Source organism: Erinaceus europaeus, chromosome 9, assembly GCF_950295315.1.
Source record: "Erinaceus europaeus chromosome 9, mEriEur2.1, whole genome shotgun sequence".
Lineage (NCBI taxonomy): Eukaryota > Metazoa > Chordata > Mammalia > Eulipotyphla > Erinaceidae > Erinaceus > Erinaceus europaeus.
The window spans coordinates 74635585-74663471 of NC_080170.1; the positions used below are offsets into that span (position 1 = coordinate 74635585).

The 27887-nt window shown below is 41.1% G+C and overlaps 2 protein-coding genes across 4 annotated transcripts in view; one reads left to right on the forward strand and one right to left on the reverse strand.

Moving 5' to 3' along the window:
- The window catches only part of NUF2 (NUF2 component of NDC80 kinetochore complex), a 144252-nt gene extending 124336 nt beyond the window's left edge, over positions 1 to 19916 (reverse strand). The window contains exons 1-8 of one of the 3 annotated variants that reach the window (XM_060198197.1): positions 19783 to 19916; positions 14724 to 14865; positions 13290 to 13364; positions 11989 to 12065; positions 11227 to 11288; positions 8830 to 8927; positions 2172 to 2245; positions 810 to 906 (exon numbers count right to left, since the gene is read on the reverse strand). In XM_060198197.1, coding sequence (XP_060054180.1) covers positions 810 to 906; positions 2172 to 2245; positions 8830 to 8927; positions 11227 to 11288; positions 11989 to 12065; positions 13290 to 13364; positions 14724 to 14846 — 606 coding nt within the window. In that variant the 5' untranslated portion in view covers positions 14847 to 14865; positions 19783 to 19916. Of the gene's footprint in view, positions 1 to 809; positions 907 to 2171; positions 2246 to 8829; positions 8928 to 11226; positions 11289 to 11988; positions 12066 to 13289; positions 13365 to 14723; positions 14866 to 17193; positions 17328 to 19782 lie in introns of those variants that run through there. The other 2 variants (XM_007537123.3, XM_060198196.1) reach the window with 2 other exon arrangements.
- Positions 19917 to 20153: 237 nt separating this feature from the next.
- Positions 20154 to 27887, forward strand: part of RGS5 (regulator of G protein signaling 5) — a 146527-nt gene continuing 138793 nt past the window's right edge. Inside the window, exon 1 of the mRNA XM_060198202.1 lies at positions 20154 to 20174. The gene's annotated coding sequence lies outside the window, so the exon portion shown is untranslated. The remainder of the gene's footprint in view (positions 20175 to 27887) is intronic.

Sequence of the window (27887 nt, forward strand, 5' to 3'; positions counted from 1 at the left end):
TAGCTGTTGTGCTTAGGCAGAAATTGGTAGTCATGGGCCCTTTGAAATATAGCTAAAACAGACCTACTCGCTTTTTCCAAAATGGAGATCCCAAAACTCATCTGCTGTATTCTTGCCTTTAGCCTCCTGATTATTAAACAATTTGTCCTGCTTTATATCTTAATGTTTTTTCAGCCACCAAGTTGCAGATGCTATCATGATGGTAGTAACCTGACTTCCTGGGACCGACGACCTCACCAATGTACCCTGGAACCCCACCTCTCCAGAGCCCTGCCCCACTAGGAAAAGATAGAAATAGGCTAGAAGTATGGATTAACCTGCCAAAACCCATGTTCAGCAGGGAAGCAATTATAGAAGCCAGACCTTCCACCTTCTGCACCCCATAATGACCCCGGGTCCATGCTTCCCAGAGGGACAAAGAATAGAAAAGCTTTCAAGGGTGGGAGTGGGGTATGGAACTCTGGTGGTGGAAATTGTGTGGAACTGTACCCCTCTTATCCTATGGTCTTATTGGTATTTATTTTATATATAAAAAATATGAACTGCCTCAGGCTTATAGTAGAAGTAAAGGCTAAATGCTATAGGGTTTCCTACAGTATCTAAGGAGCTTCAACACTAAAGGATTCTGGTAAAACAAGATGGCACCTAGCTTTGGCAACATAAATAACCAGGGGTTTGGCATGACTGTACTGTAAGAGGCACAAAAGGACACAGCAATAAATTCTGTAATGAAACCTATAAATGAAAATAATACGCTTCTTCCACAACTACAAGGAAGATGTTTTTTTAATAAGTCCAAAAGTAGATACCGATTTTTGGTAGAACTCCTGATTCAAAAACTGCTGCAGGTCCTGGACATCATCAAAAAGCTGTTTGAACTCTGCTTCTTTGTCAGCTGGAATAGAACTGGACACAGAGAAGTATATTATAATGGTATGTATTGATCCTTCACTTTGAAAGGCACAAATGAAGCCCCTGCCCTCAAATAAATGGAAAAGTCCCTCTGTCTTCAGGTTTCTGAATGAACATTCATCCTTTCCTCCATGTGACAGGAATTTAAAACAAATGGTCTGGCCTAAGCTATACAGAGAAAAGAAAAAAAATCAGTTTTTATGGGGACACTTGTTCACACACACACACACACGCTTACCATTCCTAACTACATGGCCTGACATGGACACCACCCCACCCTCTGACCCTGCTCTCCTCTTTCCTCTCTCCTGAGCCACCCATCACCCTGCTCTAACAGTTCTTCTAACACTCAAATGTGCCGTCAAATCTCTCCCATACAAATATCCCAACCTTCTTTTTGACATGTGTATAATTCTAAAGAATGTATGTCATAGTAACTGTCCTTCACCTGACTTCTAGTGAGTGTAATCATTTTTCCATGCTCTTAACGAGCAGTTTGCATTTAATCTATAAATTATCATCTAGTCTTGCCTGTGTTTCTATCATCTTTGCCACTGGTTTGTAGGGTTCTTTGTATACTAGGAATCTTATATAAACCTTGTTATTAGAGAGTTGTGCTTTGCTGCCAATCTGTTGCCAACATTCTCTCTCAGATTCTCACTTATCTTTTGAGTTGTTTTTTTTTCTTATGTTATGCTAAATTTCAATATTCTCCTCCCATTGCTAGGCTATGAAAACTATGTGTGTTCAAAACAGTGTGCAGATAACTGCTGTCTCAAAAGGTAATTTATACTAAGGCAGACTAGCAAAGTTATCACTTGAAATAAATAAACTTGAAAAAATCTTCCTGTTCAAAATTAATGTAAGGCTAGGAAATCAAATCTTGGTTCTCCTTTACCTGACCTTTGAATTAAAACAAAACAAACTTCTTTAGAATGAGTAAACGGTTTAAAGAGTTAGTTGGCCCAAAGGAAGAAGTGCTGTTAGTTATTGCACATATACATAATAAATTATTTAGGAGAGTAAGTAAATGGCTTTATACAATTCAGGCCAATGCGTTACCAACGAACAAGAAATAAAAAGACACATGCAAAATATTAGAAGAGGAAACAAGCTTTTGTCTTTAGAAACAGTAAAGTTAAATATTCTATTGTTTAGTAAGAGAAAGAAAATACCTGAACTATAGGACTAAAAATTATTATGTACAATAATTTTGCATTTTGAAATTGTACTTTTTTGTTTGTAAACTCCTTACTTACTCAAGTCTTTTCAATTTCATTAACGCCTCTTGATGTGCAGTTTCCAACTGCTGTAATTTGTCCACATAAGATTTCTGTGAAAGCAATTTTATTGATTCTATATTAGTAGTTTTCAACTTAATGTCATGTTTTAAAAAACTGCACCACTATAGGGTATAAAATGTTTACAAGTCAGGTGTTTGTGGCAAGATGAATTAGGAACCTCTTGTTCAGACAAATGTTGAATTTAAAAAAAAAAATTTTTTATCTTTATTTATTTGCTGGATAGACAGTCAGAAATTGAGAGGGAAGGGGGTAACAGAGAGGGAGAGAGACAGAGAGACACCTGCAGCCCTGCTTCACCACTTGTGAAGCTTTCCCCCTGTAGGTGGATGCCAGGGGCTTGAACCTGGGTCCCTGCACACTATAACATGTGCGCTCAACCAGGTGCACCACCACCTGGCCAAATATTGAATTCTTACCACAGTTAGGCAACATGTTAGGTGTAGGCATACTTAAGAAGGTTGACTTAATAGTTGTTGCACTTGAGTCAGACAGTGGTGCATCTGGTAGAGTGCACAGGTTACAATGTGCAAGAACCTGGGTTCAAGTCCCTGATCTCCACCTGTAATAGAGGAAACTTCACAAACAGTGAAGTAGTACTGCAGGTATTTTTCTCTCCCAGTAACTTCTCAATTTTTGTCTGTATCCAAAATGTATCAATAAAATATCAATAGTTCCTGCACTTAAGTCACTCAGTCTCCTCAAAGAGTCCCATTCATGTATACAGATCTACAAAAGTACCTGAATATAAAAAGAGTAACATCCAACTTAACTCAGGCAATGACTTGGGAGAAGAATCATAGAAGGTTTCATCAAAATGACAGATGGTCTGAGCTGCGCCTTAAAATTTCTGCTTTATACAAAAACAATAAAATAATTAGGAATAAACCTAACCAAAGAAGTGAAAGACTTGTATACTGAAAATTATGAGTCACTACTCAAGGAAATAGAAAAAGAAACAAAGAACTGGAAAGATATTCCATGTTCATGGATTAGAAGAATTAACATCATTAAAATGAATATACTACTCAGGGAGTTGGGCAGTAGTGCAGCGGGTTAAGTGCTCGTGGCGCAAAGAAGCAAGGACCAGCTTAATGATCCAGGTTCAAGCCCCCCGCTCCCCACCTGGAGGAGAGTCACTTCACAGGCGGTGAAGCAGGTCTGCAGGTGTCTCTCTTTCTCTCCAATTCTGTCTTCCCCTCCTCTCTCGATTTCTCTCTGTCCTATCTAACAATGATGACATCAGACATCAATAACAACAATAAAAATCAAGGGAAAATAAATAAATATTTTTTTAAAAAAATGAATATACTACCCAGAGCCATATACAAATTTAATGCTATCCCCATCAAGATCCCAACCACATTTTTTAGGAGAATAGAACAAATGCTACAAATGTTTATCTGGAAACAGAAAAGACCTAGAACTGCCAAAAAAATCTTTAGAAGAAAAGAACTGGAGGCATCACACTCCCAGAACTTAAATTGTATTAAAGGGCCATTGTCATCAAAACTGCTTGGTACTGGAACATGAACAGACACACTGACCAATGGAATAGAATTGAGAGCCCATAAGTAAGTCACCACACCTATGGACATCTAATCTTTGTCAAAGGTACCCAGACTATTAACTGGGGAAAGCAGAGTCTCTTCAACAAATGGTGTTGGAAAAAACGAGTTGAAACATGCAGAGGAATGAAACTGAACCACTATATTTCACCAAACACAAAAGTAAATTCCAAATGGATCAAGGACTTGGATGTTAGACTGCTAACTACCAGATACTTAGAGGAAAATATTGGCAGAACTCTTTTCCACATAAATTTCAAAGACATCTTCAATGAAATGAATCCAATTACAAAGAACACTAACGCAAGAATAAACCTATGGGGGCAAGGGGCAGTAGCGCAGTGGGTTAAATGCAGGTGACACAAAGCCCAAGGACTGGCTTAAGAAACCCGGTTTGAGCCCCCGGCTCCCCACATGCAGGGGAGTCACTTCACAAGTGGTGAAACAAGTCTGTAGGTGTTTATCATTCCTCCCCCCCTCTGTCTTCCCCTCCTCTCTCCACTTCTCTCTGTCCTATCCAACAATGACGACATCAATAACAACAATAACTACAACAATAAAAAAAAAATCTTAAAAAAAAAAAGAATAAACCTATGGGACTACATCAAATTAAAAAGCTTCTGCACAGCAAAAGAAACCAATAGCCAAACAAAGAGAGCCCTCACAGAATGGGAGATCTTTACATGCCAAACATCAGACAAGAGGCTAATAACCAAAATATATAAAGAACTTGCCAAACTCAACAAGAAAACAAATGAAAAAATGCTCCAAGTGTTTGACTGTCAGAGAAATGCAAATAAAGACAATAATGAGATACCACTTCACTCCTGTGAGAATGTCATACATCAGAAAAGGTAACAGCAGCAAATGATGGAGAGCTTGGGGGTCAAAGGAACCCTCCTGCACTGCTGGTGGAAATGTAAATTGGTCCAACCCCTGTGGAAAACAGTCTGGAGAACTGTCAGAAGGCTAGAAACAGACCTACCCTATGACCCTGCAACTCCTCTCCTGGGGATATATCCTAAGGAACCCAGCACACCCATCCAGAAAGATCTGTGTACACATATGTTCATAGCAGCACAATCTGTAATAGCTAAAACCTGGAAGCAACCCAGGTATCCAACAAAAGATGAGTGGCTGAGCAAGTTGTGATATATATACACAATGGAATACTACTCAGCTATTAAAAATGGTGACTTCACCATTTTCAACCCATTTTGGATGGAGCTTGAAGAAATCATGATAAGGGAAGTAAATCATAAACAGAAGGATGAATATGGGATAATCTCACTCTCAGGCAGAAGTTGAAAAACATGATCAGAAGAGAAAACACAAGTAGAACCTGAACTGGAGTTGGTGTATTGAACCAAAGTAAACGATTCGGGGGGTGGGAGGCGGGAGGGAATACAGGTCCAAAAAGGATGTCAGAGGACCTAGTGGGGGTTGTATTGTTATATGGAAAACTGGGAAATGTTATGTATGTACAAACTATTGTATTTACTGTGAATGTAAAACATTAATTCCCCAATAAAGAAATTCAAAAGGAAGGGAGGGAGGGAGGGAGGGAGGGAGGGAGGAAGGAAGGAAGGAAGGAAGGAAGGAAGGGAGTGAGGGAGGGAGGGAGGAAGGAAGGTGGCAGCAACAAATGCTGGAGAGGTTGTGGGGTCAAAGGAACCCTCCTGCACTGCTGGTGGGAATGTAAATTGGTCCAACCCTGTGGAGAACAGTCTGGAGAACTCTCAGAAGGCTAGAAACAGACCTACCCTATAACCCTGCAATTCCTCTCCTGGGGATATATCCTAAGGAACCCAACACACTCATCCAAAAAGATTTGTGTATACCTATGTTCATAGCAGCAAAATTTGTAATAGCCAAAACCTGGAAGCAACCCAGGTGTCCAACAACAGATGAATGGCTAAGCAAGTTGTAGTATATATACACAATGAAATACTACTAAGCTATTAAAAATGGTGACTTCACCATTTTCAGCACATCTTGGATGGAGCTTGAAGGAATCATGTTAAGGGAAATAAGCCAGAAACAGAAGGATGAATATGGGATGATCTCACTCTCAGGCAGAAGTTGAAAAACAAGATCAGAAGAGAAAACAGAAGTAGAACCTGAACTGGAGTTGGTGTATTGCACCAAAGTAAAAAAGACTCTGGGTTTGCTGTACAGTACCCAGTATCTTGTACATAGCTGTGCTATTGGAAGCCTCCAATCTACTTGGTCTAGGCTTTTGAGAGAGTCCGCATATCAAATACGTAGCCTATCTATTAAAAAGATTCAGTTTGTCTCCTGAGAACCTTTGAGACATACAATTGATTTCCCCCTCTCATATTAATTAACTACTGATTTATATGTCTACATTTTGCTAGGAGTGTACATAAACACCATTCACTGGGTACTGTACAGCAAACCATAACAAAGGGACTTTTCAAAGTTAACCCAATTAACAAATAATGTGATGATAATATTAACTATTGATTGTCTTTTTGAACCCTAAGACAGCAGGAACCTCACATCCTCACTATAGAGCCCCTACTTCCCCCAGTCCTGGCACCCATGGATAGGGCTCACTTTCCCGTATGCTTCTCCCAATCCATACCAAATAATATTGCATCCGCCGATCACAACCTAACCAAAGCAACGATTGCCATCTCAACATGCTTCACCTCAGAGTGTATCCAGAGACTTCACGTGTGGAATGACAACCCTTCAGCTTCATTGCTCGGGTGAGACCTTTCCTTTTATAGTACACTCTAATTTCATCTCGGGTGGTTCACTTTCTAACAAAGTCCCATAGCCTAGACGTACACCAGTTTCTGTGAGAGAGAGTGTATGCGCACACGTGTCCATAAACTACTGCAGAATATATACCTGAAAGCAGGATTACACTGGAGTTTGCAGTGAGTACCTCCCCAACACTTCCTCTCCACTATTCCAATCTTGGGATCCATGTTTGCTCAACAAATTGTTTGGCTTTGTATGTTAACTCTCTTTTCAATCACCAGGTTCCAGATGCCACCAGGATGCTGGCTAGGCTTCCCTGGATTGAAGACCCCACCAATGTGTCCTGGAGCTCAGCTTCCCCAGAGACACACCTTACTAGGGAAAGAGAGAGGCAGACTGGGAGTATGGACCGACCAGTCAACGCCCATGTTCAGCGGGGAAGCAATTACAGAAGCCAGACCCTCTACCTTCTGCAACCCTCAACGACCCTGGGTCCATGCTCCCAGAGGGCTAGAGAATGGGAAGGCTATCATGGGAGAGGGTGGGTTATGGGGATTGGGTGGTGGGAATTGTGTGGAGTTGTACCCCTCCTACCGGTGGGTGGGGGGAAAGTACAAGTCCAAAAATGATGTCAGAGGACCTAGTGGGGGTTATTTTGTTAATGTGGAAAACTGAGAAATGTTATGCATGTACAAACTATTATATTTACTGTTGAATATATCCCCCAATAAAGAAATTAAAAAAAAAATTCTCCTTTATATCTTAACTCTTTTTCAGCTACCAGGTTCCAGATGTTATCATCATGCCAACCTGACTTCGCTGGGCAGATGACCCCACCAATGTGTCCTGAAGCCCCACCTCCACAGGTCCCTACCCAACTAGGGAAAGAGAGAGACAAGATGGGAGTATGGATCTACCTGTCAATGCCCATGTTCAGCGGGGAAGCAATTACAGAAGCCAGACCTCCCACTTTGCACCCCATACTGATCCTGGGTCCATACTCCCAGAAGGATAAAGAATAGGAAAGTTATCAGGGGAGGGGATGGGATAAGAAATTCTGGTGGTGGGAATTATGTGGAATTGTACCCCTGTTATCCTATGGTCCTGTCAATATTTCCATTTTCTAAATAAAAATTATATAAATTAAAAAAAAAAATGAGACGAGGGGCCAGGCAGTGACACACCTGGTTAAGTACACATGTTATCATGTGCAAGGACCCAGGTTCAAGCCTCTGGTCTCCATCTGCAAAGGGAAACCTTCATAGGATGCAGGTGTTGCTCTGTCTCCCTCTCTAACCTCCTTCCTTCTCACGTTCTTTGTCCTATCAAACTGAATAAAAAGCTTTAAAAATATTTTTTTAAAAAATGGCTGAAATTAAAAAAAAAAAAGAAGTTGAAATTAGCCAAATTAAATTGTGTTATGCTTAGGAGGTACAGGTTTAGCAGCATCACCTGTCCAGGAATGATTTCTCTATATAGTTCAGCGTAGGCAGAGCTTGTGTTCTAGTTGCCCAGTGTTATCCTAGTGTCTTTTTCAGAGAATGCTCCCTTCAGCTGAGGGAATAAGGCACATATATGACCCATACCTTTTCCAGATTCTCTAAATTGTTGGAGAATGAGTTTTAGTTAGAAAATGATTTATTTGGACTGAATCTTATAATGCAAGTTGGGCAAACATGGCAAATAAGATGGTCTGATTAGGGCACCTAGAAAACAAATATAGAGCTCAGGTAGTGGCTCACCTAGCAGAGCACATGTTACCATGCATAAGGAAGGAGTCAGGTTCAAGCTGCTGGTCCCTACTTATAAGGGGAAGCACCCAGATGGAGGTATCTCCTCTCTGTCTGTCTCAAATACTCTATTGGAAGAAAGAACCCCAGCAATAAGACTGGTAGAAGAAAAAATACATACATAAATAAAAAATTTCCATACACTTCAGTTGTCTAGAAAAAAAATACTTATCTAAGAAAAAACTATAAGTAGAGCACTACTAAAAAATTTTTCTTCCCTTACTTTTCCAATATAGAAAAAGAAGCCTAAATTACAAGGTTAAGAAAAAACAAAAAACCCAGTTTCTCCCCAATGCTGCCAAATATCAAAAGAAAACCCCAGTCTAAGATATATATACCAGTAAAGCTAAAATCTGCAAGTTCCTATAAATATGAAAATAATTTCTATTCTAGTTGCTATGTATCAATTAGCTCTCTGTAATAATCATTACAAAACAATTAATAACTTATAAATGCTATTACTGAGCTGACATGTAAACCCCCTTGCCCTCCCAACCCCATCCCTTTAATTTTTCTAAATCTTACAGATTGCCAAAAATACTCCAAATATGTCTCCCGGCAGGCTTCTCGGAAGTGAATAAAGTTGATAATGCCGCTTAAGAACCGACTTGTCCGTTTTGCTTCTATAATAGAAGGAAAGACTCTTTAGGCCTTAGAAACAATGTCAAAATCTCTGCAAGGATAATGTTACTCCTATCACTTAGACTTCTCTCTGGCAGGGGTAGGATTATGGGGGTAAGGAGTTGGGGATAGCAGGGGATTCACCTGTGAAGTGTAAACCTGGTTTCGACCCTACACACATATACATTTTTAAAATTAATGAGCATATGTGGCTCAAGAATGAGCAAAATAAAAAGTTAAGCCAAAAAGAGGTGCTTAGGCAGTAACCTTGGAAGAGTTAAAAAACAAACAACAACAACAACAAAAAAAACTCCAAGTGTCTAAGGAGGAGAATGGTCTTAATCTTAGAAGCAGAAAACCACAGAGTTATCCTTATACATGTAAATGAGTTTACATAAAGTGGCACACCAGGTCAAGTGCACATAGTACAAAGTCCAAGGATCCTGGTTCAAGTCCCTGGCTCAGCACCTTCAGAGGGGGGTCACTTCACAAATGGTGAAGGTCTGAAGGTGTCTATCTTTCTACTTCCCTCTCTATTTTCCCCTCCTCTCTCAATTTCTCTGTCCTATCAAAAAGAGAAAAAAAAAAAAAAAAAGGCCACAGGAGTTGGTTCATAGTACACACACCAAGCCACAGCAATAACCCTAAAGGAAAAAAAAAGTTTATATATATATATATATATATATATATATATATATATATATATATATATAATCTCCAGAGTATGTGTATATGTGTACACATGTGTACACACACTACAAACCTAATCAGTTTGGGCGATGCAGCCAAAGCAGGAGCTACAGGGAAATTTACAGCGCTAAGTATCTATATTAGGAAAGCAAAAAGATCTCACTTCCTTTATTTAAAACTAACAAACAAAACAACAACAACAACAGAGGTGATGGGAGACGGAACTCTGATGTTGGGAACTGTGTAGAATTGTACACCTGCTATCTTACAATCTTGTTAACCATTATTAAATAACTGATAAAAAAAATTAAAAAGGAAAAGAAAAAAAGAGGACAATGGGGGAAAAGAGTAAATTCAAAGTCAGCAGGAGGAGAGAAGGAAAAAAAGCATAGAAACGAATAATATAAAAAGAAGAAATAGGCAACGGGTGGTGGTGCACCTGGTTAAGTGCACACATTACAGTGCATAAGGATCTGGGTTCAAGCCCATGGTCTCCACTTGTAGGGTGAAAGCTTCACAAGTGGTGAAGCAGTCTGCAGGTGTCTCACTGTCTCTCACTCTCACCTCTCCAAATTTCCCCTCTGTCCTAGCAAATAAAATAAAGTTAAGACATTTAAAAAATATTAACAAAACTCATGTAAAATAAATAAAAAGAAATAATCTACAAGAAAAAATAAATGAAACTAAAAGCTGGTTCTTTGGAAAAGGAATCAACAAGATTAAACAATTTCTAGCCAACTGGACCTTAAGAAATTAATGTCAATAAACAATGACGTAGATTAGAAAGTGGATAAAAACAAAGTTTCTAAAATAACAGTGACTCTCTTGCAACATAAATCACTGCTATATACAATGATGTATAAATATGAGTCACAAAAACTAAGAGATGCTTAATTTAAGAGAAATTTACATTCTAATAAGATGTCATGAATATCGGTGTCAAGACTAGTAAACTGGCAAACTGCTATACTTGATAACTTGGTATTATGAAGCCACTGGTACCATCACATCTTACATATTATTCACATTCAAAATTTCAAACTTACAAAATGATTAAAAACTGATGAAAAAGAGAGAACTCCAATACTTGAACACAAGAAGAATTCAAAGCTTCATCCACTACTACCTCTAGGGGTGCAGAATAACACATATGTATATGGAGTTTAAAATGAAACAAACAAGAAGAAGCTGGGCTGTGGAGCCCCTTGTTAAGCATACATACAACAGTTGAGTATGGGACCAAGTTCAAGCACCTAGTCCCCTCTTTCAGGGGAGATGTTTCACAAGTAAGGAAACAATGCTGCAATGTTCCCAGCCCTCCCTCTCAATTTCTCTGTTTCTATCTAAAACAAATATGTACGTGTGTGTGTGTGTGTGTGTGTGTGTGTGTGTGTGTGTGTGTGTGTGTGTGTACGTACTACCCAGAAAAGTTTTTCAGTAAACCTATAAAGGTAAAAAATTTTCCAAAAATAGAATATGAAAATTTCATCTTAATGAATGCTACGCAGAACTTCCTAAAGACAATTTACTGTTTTATTTTTTCTTCTTAGTGGAAGGGTAGAATGTTAGACCTAAGCAAGCCATGGAAAGTTGTTTTAAATTATCACTTACTTGGATACAGAATATCAGCAATCTCAAAGTCATTTACCCGACAAACAGGCATAAGTGAATCCCTCGGAAAGAAAGTAGAAAAAGAGTATGTGAGAATATAAATATCTTATCTTGAAAACACATTTTTGGATATATTTGTCAGTGTCAAGAGCCAAGTCAGAAGTCTATAATGTATAGTCCAATATCAGTGGAAGATAATTTCTTTTTTTTTTTTTTTTTTTTTTTTAAATTTTTTAATGTTCTATTTACTTATTACTTACAGAGACAGAAAGAAATTGAGAGGGAGGGATAGAGAGGGAGAGAGACAGAGACACCTGCAGCCCTGCTTCACCACTCGTGAAGCTCTCCCCCTGCAGGTGGGGACCAGGGGCTTGAACCTGGATCCTCACGCACTGTGATGTGAGCTGCACGCTTACCCGAGTGCGCCACCGCCCGGCCCCGGAAGATAATTTCTTTGTATAATACACAAATGCTTGACAAGTACTCGTTCAATACCAAGATGTAGCATATGCAACACAAACTCTTGAAGTTACTAGCTTCTTGTAGAACTCATAATCTTCCAAATAATGCCAGATTTCTGTCATAGAACATCAATCAAAACTCCCTTTGCAAGTGTCACAAGCTGAAGGGAGTCAGTTCTATTTTTGAATGAGTATGGTTGGAGTAGAATGAAGATGATAGAAACTCCTTCCCAACATACTGTCACTGAGAAAACTTATGCAACATAAATATGAATGCAGATTGCGGGGGAGAGCTACTTACAGATGAAGAAACAGATTGCTAACAGGTAAGAAGCCTTCCATAATTTGTGGATACATCACCTCAGAGTTGACAGGCAACTAGGTATAAAAAATTGTAAGATCTATATCACACACTGATTAGGCACAAGGAGGAAAGTCTCTAATGTCAAGACATCTAAATCGGGAGTCGAGTGGTAGCGCAGCACATTAAGCACAGGTGGCTCAAAGCAAAAGGACATAAGGATCGACCGGTTCGAGCCCCCGGCTCCCCACCTGCAGGGGAGTCACTTTACAAGGAGTGAAGCAGTCTGCAAGTGTCTGCTTTTTCTCTCCCCCTCTCTGTCTTTCCCTTCTCTCTCCATTTCTCTCTCTTACCCAACAATGACATCAATAACAATAACAATAAAAAATAACAAGGGCAACAAAGGGCAATAATAATAAAAAAGACATCTAAATCACAGACTAAAATAAAAGTATATTAATTTATATATAAGTATATTAACTTATAGACTTAGAAAGTAATGTCTATTTAGAATCAAAGCTAGGAATTATCTTTAATGTTAATAATGACATGTTTACAGTGAGTGCACAATAAAAATTTTATCAATGAACAATAGGAAAGAAAAACCCAGAAGGTAATGGTTAGCTCCTACTAAATAAAATGCTAAACCTTTTTTATATATTGTCATATAAAAAAAAGTATTCTGTAACACCCTAGAACAGTATATTATCCCTATTTTACAGAAACCAAGTCAGGGTTTAGCAAGGTTTCATAGCAAGTTAAATGGCAAACCATTTGAATTCTAAACATTACTCTACTCATTCACTAATGAGTCCAAAGAAATATTTTTAGTAAATCTTCAAATAATGCCTTGATGATTTAACAATAAAAGGCCATGAAAAATTATCTCCACTACTACAAATACCTAACTTGCACACAGTTCTGCTGCCTTATCCAGTTGTTCTCAATCTCACTACCTGCCTTCTGCTCTAATTTGGGGGACCGGATGGTGGCGCACCTGGTTGAGCGCAGACCTTCCTGAGAAGAAAACAGTATCTGTGAAGTATCTTTGCTCTTGTTTATTAGTCTTTGAAGATAAAATGGCAAATCTGTTTGTAACTGTGTAGCATCAATAATTTCCCAGTAAGATCTTTTACTAGTTTCTATATTACTAACACTATTAACATACCCCACTATGATGCCTAAGGCTCCTTCTTTATGTATGGTCTTGATTTTGTTAAAAACATTCAAGAAGTTTTCATCCTGAAAGCCAGAGAAATGCAGAAATACAACAGAATAGTTTCATTTTATGTTAATCTCACCATGTAAAAGTGCTCTAGTCGAACCCCATATACCATTTGTAAGACTCTCATGAAGATCATGTGCAAAACTTCAGGCTACAAGAGAAAACAATGTTTAATACAGGACTTTTAAGTCTCTGTCACTCTCATCATTACTACCCACTACTATAGTCAATGGTTGCAAAGAAGAGTGACAAAATCACTCTTAAAATAGTTACCTCTCCCAAATTTTGAAATAACTTATGATGCATATTATCTTTTGGTCACATATAAGTGCTTAAAGCAACCAGTTATCCAAGCTTATACACAGAAGGAGAATATATCTAAGTCCAATCCAGGCCATTCTTCCATATTAAGGAATGGGAGGAGGGTTAGTCTTTCAAAACAAGGAGCTGTGCCTATGTCATATGGAGAATGTACCTTATTATTATTTTTTTTAAGACAATGGGAAATCTTACTTGGTGTCTTAGAGGTTAAGATTCCCTGGATGTTGTGTTCTGGGAGGTGGCACAGTGGATAAAGCATTGGACTCTCAAGCATGAGGTCCTGAGTTCAGTCCCCGGCAGCACATGTACCAGAGTGATGTCTGGCTCTTCCTCTCCTCCTATGTTTCTCATTAATAAATAAATAAAATCTTAAATAAATAATTTCTTAAAAAAAAAAGATTCCCTGGATGCTAAAGTTTAAGTAATCCAGGAGATGTAAATTTAATATAATAGTGTGAGACTTTTTAAAAACTTTTATCTTCTAAAGCAGCAACTCCCAAACAAAAGATAGCCTGCTGTGATTCAAGTACAAATTCATTTATTCTGATGTTACTCTTTGTATCATCAAGGATTAATGGGAGCACTAAGAATTGGAAAAAAAAAAAATTCAACATCACTATACAAGGCTTCATTTTGTTATTTTAGGACCAGCAAAGGAAACTGGAAGGAGACTTTGGGATTTTTTTCTCTGACATATAAATAGTTCATGTTTTCACATTTAATAACTAAGGAAATAAAGAAGAATATCTGCCAAAGCGAGTCAATTCCCCCTTGGGGCATAATATAAGAAAACTAATCTGCAGGCTTCAAAAGAACATTGTTTCTAAGCACTTGTGTCTGTGTGTCTGGAAAGCAGGCAAATAAGTTCCTCCAAGCCCGTCCAATAAATGATACCCTCAGACCACCACTTCAATATAATAGAAAATCTAATATACTTTAATATGTCTGGTTTAGAAACCACATTCTTAAAAGAAAACCATATTAAAGAATTTAATTCCTAATGGGAGCTCAGAAATCACCCCGTATATAAACTTACTGCTGTTTTTTCAAATCAGAGTAGTTGACAGATTTTACTCTGGATTAATGGCTGGCCTACATCACAGAACAGGCAACATGCCCTTGCTCTCAGCAGCTTACTTTGGTGACATCAAATACACGCTATCCACAAGCAAACACCACTGCCTTTTACCTTTGGATTTGGATAAAGGTCATTCTTGGAGAGGCTTTTACCATCAGCTCCTGTTAAGATTCTGTTGCGAATGTGATCCAAAAGTTCAGTTACATTATATCTGGGGAAAGACAAGGTTTCCATCCTGGAGTCTCTGTCTAGTCTGAAGGGGGAAACAAACAAAACCAACAAAGTTAGAAACAGGACACAGCCAGTTGTTATTACCTGGGAGCTGATACATATAATGACAAAATTTACAAGTCAATGCTGAGCTATTTGCAGTAGTGTTAACCATCTTCAAACACCCTAGCAAGAAAACAACAATTTTCTTTCCGTATAAACTAAAAAAAACTCTTTTTTTTTTTAATAACTCTTATTCTAAAGCAATGGTATTATTTTAAAGTTTTCCTAATGCTGTTTGCTTTCATATGCAGGGAAATAACATTTTGGCCTTTGGCTCCATAAACAGATGCGAAACCAAGATTTTCTATTTTAAAGGGGTAGGGGGACATTATGGGGTTTAACTAAATAAGTTCTGAGAATTAACCCTCCAAACAGAATATATAGAAAACACATCAGGAGAAGATACACACACATACACACACACACACACACACACACACACACACACACACGTGTATACACACATACACATTATAGCAACACAAGGTAGATAACAATACTGCCCTCTGATCTGACATCCCAATTAATGGCGAGTAAGGTTTAAGAAGTAGGAAGAGGGCCTGAGAGATGGCACAATGAGTAGGTCACTGAACTTGGAATTAGAAGCACAAGGCCCTGAGTTTGATCTCGTATCCCACATGCCAAAGTGATACTCTAGTGTTGTCTCTCTTTCTCACTTGTGTTAATAAATTTAAAAAAAAAGAAGTAGGAAGAGAAGAGAAAAAAATAAAGCAAGGATTGAAGGCAAGAAATGCACTCTAGAGAACTTTGGGCAGAGAAATGTTCCCATCTGTGTCCCTAGATCAGTAGGTATCACAATATTTTCACCCAAGGGACATCAGGTAGTGCTGGAGATAGGTTTATCTGTCAGGACTATGTAAGCTGAGCTAATAATATATAAGCTAAACTAATAACCATCACAGCTTACATTAGCTCAGATTTATTCTTCAGGAAGACAACATAGTTCATGCAATAGCTCTTAAGCTACTAACATTAAAAAAAAAAAAAACAATCCCCATAGGACCTGCTATGCAGACTTGGGTTTTGTTAACTCTAGGATCTATGTTAGTCTTACATCATTGTCCCCTTTCTTCAGGTTCAGCTTCTGGGAGAGCAACAGATTCTTGACTAAGGCCCTTGATACAGTCCCTCTGAGGAAGGAACTCTGAAAACTTGAATCTCAACTTCCTACTCAATTAAGTGCTAATTCAGGGTGCATGCCTTTGACAAGTTGTTTAAAGCTAACCCTCTAGTACATCAGCTTTAAGACGGGGATAGCTAAAGTACCTCAATCATGTAACAGCATTCAACTGATACTCTTAATTGTTGTTCTTGCTTGCCTAAGAAGTAGATCAGAATACTAAGCCAAACAGTTAAGAGGCAGGGCTGGAGAGTGGCACACCTGTCAAGCATTTATGTTAGCATGTACAAGGACCCAGGTTCAAACCTCCAACCCCCACCTGCAGGGTGAGTAGTGAGTGGTGAAGAGCACTGTAGGTCTGTCTCCCTCTCCCCCTATGTCTTCCATCCCTTGACTGCTCTGTCTATCCAATAAAAAACTGATTTAAAAATAATTTAAATTGGGAGTTGGGTGGTAGCGTAGTGGGTTGCGCCACCTGCACGTGGCGCAAGGTGCAGGGACTGGCAGGAGGATCCCAGTTCGAGCCCCCAGCTCCCCACCTGCAGGGGAGCTGCATCACTGGTTGTTGTTAATGTTGGGGGGGGGGGGTCCAGCTGGCCGGGCTAGCTTTGCTGCGGCAGACAGAGACAAACAGAGACTCGGGGACACATGGCTAGGCTGGGAAGCTGTATATCTTTATTCACGAGCGGCCAAACATGTGCTCTCCTGTCTTTCTCCTCTGGCAGAGAGAGACCCTTAAACTAACCACCACACAGAACTCTCCTGCATCCTTCTCCTCATGAGTGGAACTCTGGAACTCTGTAGGGGTTCCCTTGGGGCGGGGACAAGCAGCCATGAAACTAGCAGGGGCCAAACCAATTTTTCTGGCGGGGGAAGAGCTAGACCAAACCAATGTAAAGCATACAACAACTGGTGGTGAAGCAGGCCTATAGGTGTCTGTCTTTCTCTCCCCTCTCTGTCTTCCCCTCCTCTCTCCATTTCTCTCTGTCCTGTAAACAATGATGACATCAATAACAACAACAATAACCATAACAATAAAACAAGGGCAACAAAAGGGAATAAATAAATATTAAAAAGTCATTTAAATTCAAAGACAGAGAGAGAGAGATTGAGTCACAGATAGACAGATGGGCATTTACCCTTGACTTTGAGATATTTGGCACATACCCAGAGGTCTCTCCTCATCTCCAAATTTAAGAAGCTATAATAGTAGTGAGGTACTGATGATTGAATGCTTGGGATTTCTTCTTCACAATGTCATTGGTATCTCAGAGGGACAATATATTCTATGTCTGCAACTGAAACTGACATAGACAGGAATCAAATGTATCAGAAATAAATCTTACTCTTCTCTGCAAAGAAAAAAGAAGGGGACTTTTGAAAAGCACTCTTATTACAGTTATATGATTTTTTTTAAATTAAAGAGCATTGCACTATAACTAACATTATTAAATGTTTATGCGTATGTGTGTGAAGATCAACGGATGTATAGACACCATTGAGATCACCATTAAAAATCCAATGCTACCCATCAAACAATTGTACTCTGTCCTGATTTATCCACTTACCTACCCTCTTCCCTCTGCTAACTACTATAGTCCCAGACTTTTATTTTGTTTTACTTAGTTCATCTCCTTGTTTGCTATATATCACATATAACTGAAATCATATGGTATTGCCCAACTGGCTTACAGAATGAAACTTGGGAGAATTTCCTCACATACTTCCTAGTCAACCCAGTCAACACTCTTACATGTTCTTTCTATATAATTTATTGTTTGTTATTCATTCAGCAAGAATTTACATTTCCTTTCATTGATTTTCAAACTTTTATTTTATAGCCAATATCTTTCTGAATCCTTGTTCTGACACGTCATATTTTAACATACCCTTCTTAGCACAAATATGTACTAAGTCACTGATATAAAAACCACTGGTTAAAAAGAAAGGCTTCGTCAAGAAAGACTGCAAGGAAAATATCACTTTGCCAAAACTGACAAAACAGATGCATGAATACCCCCATAATCTTCACCACAGGTATCTCTCCTTTCATATTTCTTGCACACTCTTCCAGTCCTTACAAAGTATCATGTAAGAATCATCACTAACACTAAACAAACTGAAAACTTTCTGCCTGGTTTCCAAATTGGCCACAATTTGTCACTATCATCATCATCATCAACACCAGGACTACTGCTGGGGCCCCGTGCTTGCACAACAAATCCACTGCTCCTAGTGCCTACTTTCTGCACCCCCTCCTTTTTTCCTTTTCATTACTGTTTTGAAACTGACAAAGGAAGAGAGGAAGAAGACACTGGCAGCACTGCTTCACTGGTTGAGCCCAGATCCTCACACATGGTAATGTGTGTGCTCAAAGGGTTTACCACCACCCAGCCCCAACTTTGCACAATTTAATGATCTGATTAACATTTTATTTCAGGAAAGTCTCCTCCAAGTAGGTTTCCCTAACTCCCAATGCTTCGGAATCATCTCCTACATCCAATTATTCATTCTTTGATCCAATTCATTCACATTTGTGCAGTGTCAGGAGAGGGAAAAAGAGGGAGTGACGTCTCTCAGAAAAGACAGAATCTAGTCTCATCCCGTAAGTACCCATTTATTGGGGAAACTGACGATCCTTCCTAGCCGACTGAATCCACATGGATCCCAGTCACTTTCAAAGGCTCAACCTGACGCTGTTGACTGGCTACGGAAGAAGGGCAAACGCTAGAAGAAGTGGGGTAATGTGCATCAAATGGCTCGATGTATGTAAATGAGCCTAGGGCCACAGAGCATCTAGGAGAGAGTCATTGCCAATCATCCCATCTCTGGTTTCTTAGTTGTTCACAACACTAGCAGGCAGAGTTCACGGTAGAGTTCAGCAGTCCCTCTTCTTTTTGGTTTTGCTTTCCCAGCTATTGGTCAATGGCAGCCAACCCTCCTCTGCAAATATTGTCTGAGGCAAAACATTCCGAGATAGTTCACATAAGCCCCACTGCATTGGGCTGTTTTTGCTTTACCATTTATCCACCCCATATTGGCGCTCATCTCTGCCTGTGCCTAATTTATAAATCAAACATCACCCCGGGCAAGCACAGTCCACACAGGGACTGGGGGGTGTCCCCGGGCAGATGGGTTTTCCTGAGCCGAAAGAGGACCTGTTGGATCTCACACACTTTTTTTTTTTTATGAAAATAAGCTAGCTGATGGAAGTTAAAAACTCAGAGAGGCAGAAACCAGACAGACAGGCAGGCAGGCCTGCAGCCTCCGCGGCCGGGCCAGGGAGGGCAGGAAGGCGGAGGGCCGGGCACTCGCCGCCCTCGCATCAGGTCCTCAGCGCCCCGTCTGGGTTCTGGGTCGATAACAGCTGGCCGCCGCCGCCCTGCACAAAGGGGAGCAGCCGCTGCCCGTCGCCCTAGGTACAGTGGCTACACCTGGCGGTGCTGAGCAGCCGGGACGAAAGAGAACAGGGCAAACTCGGCTTGCAAAGAGCAGCTGCACGCAGGCGCCCTCCCCGGCCACGGAGCCCAGCCCCAGCAGCAGCAGCAGCCGCAGCCGCAGCCGCAGCCGCAGCCGCAGCCGCCGCAGGGGTAACTACAGCCTCGAGTGTTTGCGGGGAAAACGGGGTAAAAAGCCCCGTCCCCAGGACAGGGCGCCTTCCCCGCCTAGCCTGGGAAAGCCCGCGGAGGCCGCACCCCAAGCAGAGAAGCCGACCGCCCCTCGTCCCTTCTTGCTCACCCCTCGCGAAAGGCTCACCTGCGGCCCCAACTCGGGGCTCAGCTCCCTGTTGCGCAGACGCAGGAACAGCCAAGCCCCGCAACAGAGGACAGTTGTTTACCCAGTTTAAACTTTCCGCGGGCTGCCGGAAATCCCGCCGACCACTGACGTCAGTTCTGGCACGACGGAGGCCTCGAACACTCAAAAGACCTCAGGCGAAGCTGGAGGGGCGTGGAGCCGGCGTAGAAAGACTGGAGAACTAGAGAGGAACTCTAGTTCTGAGAGTTGGGGTCCAGTCGGACCCAAACTCCTCAGGTAGGGCGCCGGGGTCAGAATGAGGAACTTTCGGTTGCTTCCGGGTCCCGCAACCTGGGAATGCGGTAGGGAACTTGGTTCCCCAGGAGCAGCCGCGGGGCTTTTGGAAGCCGGAGGTGAGCGCGGGGTGGTCAGGGAGCTGGGCCGAGGGCCCCCAGAGCTGCGGTGGCGCCACACCCACTTCTGCTGGGGCTCTGGGTTCCAGCCCGGCGTTGGTAGGTGTGAGGTGGGCTTGGTTACAGGGATGAACAGAACCCGCTATGAGCCGCTCAGTGTCCCTAGGGCGGACTGGACGTCCAGAGAGAAAGAGACACCTGCAGTTACATGGCCTGAGCTCGCTAGTTCTGCATCTTTGATGCAATGATAGTAATCCGACCTGCCTTGGATGTCATGAAATGTCAATGAATCAGTCTGTGCAAAGTACCTGTGCACTTGTGAGCCAAGATCCGTTTCTAGTGTAATATTGACTGTTGTTACTTGTACTCGAGTAAGATGGCCCGTGCATGGAAAATGCTCAGAATCCCTGAGCAGTTGACGAGACACAGACAAGAAAAAGGTTGGAGACGGGCCAGCAGAAATGTCAACCTGGATTTTCTGAAGTTTGACATCACCCCAAAGGACACTCACTACAGCAGAAAAAGGACACTCCAGCTCACTTCCTTTTCTCCCCCCTTCCCACTAACCACTAACAATCCTCTGAAGGTTTGTTTTTGTCTTGTTTGTTGTATGCTTTACATTGGGTTGTTCTAGCTCTCCCCCGCCAAGAAAATTGGATCAGTCCTGCTAGTTTCGTGGCCTGCTTGGCCCAGCCCCTAGGAACCCTGAGAGAGTTCCAGAGTTCAAGAGTGCTAGGCGCCTTCTCCGGAGAAAGAGGCAGCAGAGTTCTGTTTGGTGATTAGTTTGGTTTAGTTTATGAATCGTTGTTCCTGAATAAAGAAATATAGCTTCCCTGCCCAGCCCTATGTCTCTGGTCGTCTCTGTTACCCGCCGGTGAAGCTAGCCCAACCAGCTAGAGCCTCCGAATTTTAACACTTGTTGAGCTTGTTTGGTTTCCCCCATACACCACATTTGAGTGAAATCATACAGTAAGTGGCTTTCTCCATCTGACTCTTAAACTGCACATAATATCCTCCAGTTCCATCCAAGTCAGTACAAATGGCAGGCCTCGTCTTCCTCTGCACCTGAGCAGTGCCCTGTATGTATACAGACCACAGCTTCTGGAGCCACATGCTTGCTGAGCATGTGGGTTGTCTCCAGCTCTTGGCTGTTGTGTGTAATGCTAGGTCAACATGGATCACCACCCAATTCTTCTCAGTCCTTTACTTGATTGCTTGTTAGTCTTATAACAAGCCGTGTTTTCTCACAAACTACCACACTGTCCCCGGCCAGATCCATCTCCTTTTTTTTACCCCATTTTTTTTAACCAAGTGACCCCAAAGGTCTTGAAATATTTCTCAAACACATAGCACCTCATGCAGTACACATTCAGTATCCGTTCCTTTTATATAATTGTTGTTTCATCTTCACATTCTAGATTGCACTCAAGGATGACTGAGACCTGTCAGGACTGAGCAGACTTCTGAGTGAGATGGGAGGCTCAGTAAAAGTGTGGTGGCCTCCACCGGTACATTTATGCAGGCAATGTTCCTGTGGTCATTAATGCGTTTGGTTCAGATACACATCTTTCTTTAGGCTGACAGAAACTCCACCTTGTCCTGTCTGCTTGGTTTTCAGCAGACCCCAAGGCTCTAGGCTTTCCCTTCTATGTGGTTTTGGGCACCATTCCTTTGATGAGCTATTCCCAGGGGCCACAGACTCTTGCACTAACCTTATTCCCAGTTAATTGAGAAAATAGAAGCCATTATACAGTATATATTCCTTATCTTCCCACTTACCTCGCTGCCACCCTTAGCTGCCTCTATTACCTCTTTCAGAAGATGAAATTTATCTTTTCCACTTAGGCACTTCTCTTTCTGAGCTTCTCAGCCATTCACCTATCCATCCATCTAGCTTTACCTGTCATTTCAGTGGTGTGACTGCAAAAATCTTTTTTTTTTTTTTTTGTAGGGAAGCATGCCTTCTTGGAGGTATCATCACTCTCATTTTGTCTATTTGCTCAGGGATCCTTAAGCTATTGCTATCTCTGACTTCACCCTTGAAATTCTAACTTTAAATATATATGGGGGTGAGGGGAAACACACACAAATGAGAACCAGAGTGCCACCCTGGATCAAACTTGGAACTTCATGCCTCTGAGAGTCAGCATTTTACCCACTACCACCTCCTAGACTACAGGATAAGACTATCATTTCCTTGCTTTCTAAAAAGATCCATTTTGGAGGGTTCTCTGTCTCACTGTTGCCTCCAGCCTTTGCATTTCACCCTCAACACCAGCTCACCATGTAAGCTACAGCTAGGATGATAGGCCTTAAATGCAAATTTGACCATTTTACTTGATGCAGAATCTATTTTGCATCATCTCTTCACCCCTGTCCCCATCATCTCTGAGATAAAAGCCCAACTCCATAGCCTGGCAAAGCTAATACTTTCTTAGCCTTGTCACTAACATGTTTCTCATTTCATCTCCATCACACCCACTTCTGCTCATTAGACTGTTTTATACTTTGAGCCTTTTCCTCATTCTTGTTGACTCTGGACAGTTCTGACTTCTTTGCCTGATCTTTACTTACCTGTACTTACTTGTCTTCCAGGAAGGCTTTCCTTTCCACAATATGTAAATGTTAACTTCTTGGCTTCCTTTGCCTTTATATCTCACACAAAATATTTATTGAGTCATACATCAAACTAGATACTAAGGATATGATTGCAAATAAGTGAATGGAACGATGATCAACTGAGTAATTGAGCTTATAGTGCTTAGTACTCATAAGGAAGAGAGACACAATCCAAAGAAAAACAGTTCAGTGTGATTGGCTTCATGCTTAGGGATAGCTCAGAAGTGGCCAGGCTTGGAGGTGAAGATAAGTGTTCCAACTTGTGTTACCCAGGATGAGGGGGGAGAGAGCAGTCCAGGCACTGAGGGTCTTGGACACAGCTCCATCCTAGAGAGTATTATTAGTCTTATTAAGAAGATTGGTAAGCTTGAAGGGCTCAACACGGTTGGGTTGGCATTTTAATGACTAGCCTGGACACTGCTATGGGCCCTTGTAGTTGAACCAGAGAAGGGACTATAGCAGCCTGCTTGAGGGCTCTGCCAGTGTGGATGAAAACAGACCTCAGAGGGGCTCGAGAAGTGGAACTCAGGATTTTCTTGCTGACTGAAGGTGGTAGGGGTGGTGGTGAAGGAGTGGATAAATTGAGAATAAAGTTCCACAAACAAGCCTTGGTGAAGACAGGGACCACCCTTTCTTGGTTTTCATAGCTCCAGAGCCTACCACGAGTCCTTCAGCTTTATAGATGCTTGATAAACATCTGTTGAGTGAATGTGTGTGTGTGATGGGGGGAGGGGGGGTCAGGGAGGTGGAGTCCCCTACCTTAAGCACCAAAAGATTTGGGTGCCATTTTCAGATTGAAGTAAAACGTGGGTGAACTCATCCTGGAAGGTAACTGGTGTTCAGGATTCTAGACCAGGATGCCTATGGGAAATACATGTGGTACTTGTCAGTTGAAATAGGTCTTTGTATAATAAAAATAAATAAATAAATAATTTAGCACCAGTGGTGGTGCACCTGGTTGAGCGCACATGTTACCATGCACAAGGACCCGGGTTCAAACCCCCAAGCCCCACCTGAATGGGGGAAGCTTGATGAGCAGTGAAGCAGTGCTACAATGTTTCTCCCCACTACCCCCTCCTTTTTTATCTCCCCATTCCCCCTCAACTTCTCTCTGTCTCTACTGTATATATATTTAAATGATCGATCTGTTTTGTGTCTGTCTCCACCACTACATTGGGCTATTTCTTCGTGGCTTGGTATCTAGTACCAAACATGTCATCTTACACCTGTTTTTGAGCTGAAAACACTGCCTCTTTAAAGCTGGCATGGCTAATAGAAGTTAGTAACAGCCTCTAAGGAGGGAATCGGGTTCAGAGTGAAAAGATTTGAGTTTATGTCCTTTAGTTCTTTGTGTTTTTCTCTGTTGTACATGGTTCTGTAAAAATTTTCTAAATAACCAGAACAAAAACAAAACAAGTAAAAAGATGACCAAAAAAATAATTACATTCATATGAACTGAAAATAGCATTTCAACTGTGGTTTAGAGTGGGCTATTATTTCTGTCTGAGCTACATTAGCAGTTTTTTACCATATCACATTACTGATCAGTTTACACATTCTGTAGTTATATTGTTGATGCCATCATTCAGTTAACTTAGAGAAATCAATAGCATTTACTAATGTCTTAAAAACTAGCTAACCACAAATAGGTTGATAGAGTTGTAAATACACATTTCATATAAAGGACATCAGACAAAGCCTTTGAAACTATTGTGTGATATAGATAATAATTACTCAAAGGAGTGTCATACTTTTATACCTCCCTAACATTTCATATGTTCTTTCACCAAAATTTTTATTGCCCATATAAGTAACAGCTCATGCAAAAACAAAACAAAACCTTTATTCATAAATGCTGAGGTGTCTTTTGTACATCTTAACTAGTTAACTGAATGAATAGGGAAACAGCATGGTTTACATTTTTTGGAATTAGTATTTTAGTGCATCTATATATATAAAAGGTTGTGGCTGTAGGTAGATACACTGGAAAAACGTAGTTGTCAAGGCCCAGTGTACTTTTTTAAATTTTTTTATATTTATTTATTCCCTTTTGTTGCCCTTGTTTTACTGTTGTAGTTTTTATTATTGTTGTTATTGATGTCGTTGTTGGATAGGACAGAGAGAAATGGAGAGAGCAGGGGAAGACAGAGGGGGAGAGAAAGACATCTGCAGACCTGCTTTACTGCTTGTGAAGTGACTCCCCTGCAGGTGGGGAGCCAGGAGCTTATGCCAGGATACTTAGGCTGGTCCTTGTGCTTTGCACCACCTGCACCACTTCTTCTAGCGTTTGCCACCACCTGCACTTAACCCAATGCTCTACAGCCCTACTCCCCCAGTGTACTTTTCTATGACAGTTTATCCACTGGGTGGCACTGTTGTATTAATGTTAGCCTTTGAAAGTGATCTCATTTTCTATGACAGTTTGTCCACTGGGTGGCACTGTTGGGTTAATGTTAGCCTTTTAAAGTGATCTCATTTTCTTTTACATAAGGTAAGGATGATAAACATTGAACAAAATGTTCTAGGTGAGAAAAAAAATCAGATTCTCAATTTATTGGCTTTAAAATACTTGTAGAGTTGTCTGGGAGGTGGCACAGTGGATAAAGCACTGGACTTTTAAGAATGATGTCCTGAGTTCCATTCCCTAGTAAGCAGGGACTGGGGACTTGAACCGGAGTCCTTGTGTATAGTGAAATATGAGCTTAACTATGTGTGCTACTGCCCAACCCCCAACATCAGGCTATCTTAATTATCATAGTATAGAGAACCTGGGGAGCTGGGAAGTTGAACACCTGGTTAAATGCACATATCACCATGGACAAGAACCAAGGTTCAAATTACCACAAATCAGAAAACTAGGGATCAGGATTGGGAACGAGAGTTGTTGGTCAGTATGTATATTTATTTGTTAAAAAAAAAAAAAGTTTTAATGGGTTCTTCTGCAAAATAAAAAGAAAAACAAGAAAAGACATTGTTGATTTGGGTGGCCAGACAGTGACACACACAGTAGAGCACACATGTTAACCTACCATCTGCAAGGACCTGGATTCTAGCCCCTGGTCCCCATCTGCAGAGAGGAAACTTCACAAGTGGTAGAACATTGCTGCAAGTGTTTCTCATTATCTATTCCCCCCTTCCCCTCTCAATTTCTCTCTGATTCTATCAAAAAATAAATAAAACAAAAAATAGTTTAAAATAATGCTATTTTTTATATCACAAAAATCAGTGAGATTAAGCTCTGCAACTGTTTATGACTCTGCCTGTATAGGATCCTAGATTCATGTTGGGAAACGTAGTGCTATTTCAGGGAAAAGAATAAGCAAGAGCTATGCCAGAACTAGTTTTTCCTGGATAATGCCTTTTTTTTTTTTTTTTTTTACCAGCACACTGCCCAATCTTGTACTGCCAGGAATCTAACCTGGAACTCAGGGCCTCAAACATGAAAGTGTATTGCCTAACCACTATGCTGTCTCCCTGGCTCAGTGGCATCTCTTTGAAAGGGGATGTGGTACAATGATGTAGCCGAGGGGCTAGGCAGGTAAGGGTGGGAAACTATATGTCAGCCATCTGTTTTCCCAGAACCCCAGTAACTCCTCCCAGTGTCTGTACCTCACCTCTTATAGGACCTGCTCCCAAACATGAGAGGAGTGGTCTTCAAATACAGGTGCAAAGTTTATGGAATTTAAGAAGTGCTAATGTATTGACTCATTAGAACTGCTCTAACAAGCACCAGAAACTAGTAGGCTTCACCAACAGGAGTTCCTTGTCTCAGGACTCAGGGACTGTGAGGTTGGATCAAGAGGTGTCAGAGTGAGGTCCTGCTGAAGCTATGAAGAGGGATCTTCCAGTCTCTCACCTTGCTGGCCATATCTGGTATCCCCTGGCTTGAGATGCCTCTCTCCCATCATCCTTCAGGACAGTCTTTGTGTCTGGAACCCAGATTTCTCTTCCTAGGATGCCAGCCATAGTGGACTGAGGCCTATCATGGTGCCTTCATTTTAACTCTTACTTCCTCTTGCAAGACCCTATTTACAAATAAATGTCACAGTATGAGTTTTGGGGAGCTAGGATGTAAATCTGTATCTTTTGGAGGACATAACTCAGCCCCTAAATTATGGCTTGCACTGCCAGAAACTCAAAGCATCCCAGAATAAAGCCTCTATGTAGCCCAAGAGCTCAGATCCCCTCACAGCAGATCAAAACCAGGAATTCATACCCCCTTTTTCAATCAAATACAATCAAATGAATTAGTTTAGTGTTACGAATACCCTCTGCAACAGACTGAGCTCATGCAATTAATTTTATTTTTCCTTAGAATCAGAGCTTCTGAAAACACACCCTCTGGATCTTTTCAGAGAGAACAGGAAGTTAATTGGATTGGTGGCACTTTGGGTCTCTGTCATCAAAAAACAGTAAGTTATTTATTTTTCTTGTGTGGGAGAAAGACCAGAGTATCACTGAACTCTGGCATATGGCTATGTCAGGGATGGGACCCAGGACCTCAGGGATCTCAAGGAGGCAGGTCCTGTGTCCTAACACTGAGCTACCTCCCTAGCCCAGAAAAATAAAATTTTACTTAGCAGAACAGAGACAGTATCTGTTAATACAGTCAACTTACAGATGCACAAGGATAAAAACAGCAGTTGCAGCCCAGGTGGGGGCACAGTGGGTGAAGTGTTGGACTCTCAAGAATGGTGTCCTAAGTTTGATTTCCAGCATTGCATGTGATCTCTTCTGAGGGGATCTGATGTTCTAGTGCTATCTCTCTCTCTCTCTCTCTCTTTCTCTCTCTCCTTCACTCTCTCTTTCCCCCTCACTCTCTCATTACAAAATAAATATTTTTAAAAAGGAAAAACCACCAGAAGGGGCCCAGCAGAGTAGCAAACTAGAAGCAACTTAAAAAGGGGCCTCAAACTCCAAACCTTTGAAAAAAAAAGAAAAGCTTTGTTTTAGAATGTGTTGTCTGCTTTCCTGTTCTGCTGCAGGATGTGGGATGGCTCTGAAAGTGGGTCTGTTGCGACCCCAGGGGAGACACCCTGGTAGCAGTGGTGTAGCCACAATGGAGCTGACTAGCTGGGGATGGGGACTCTGGAG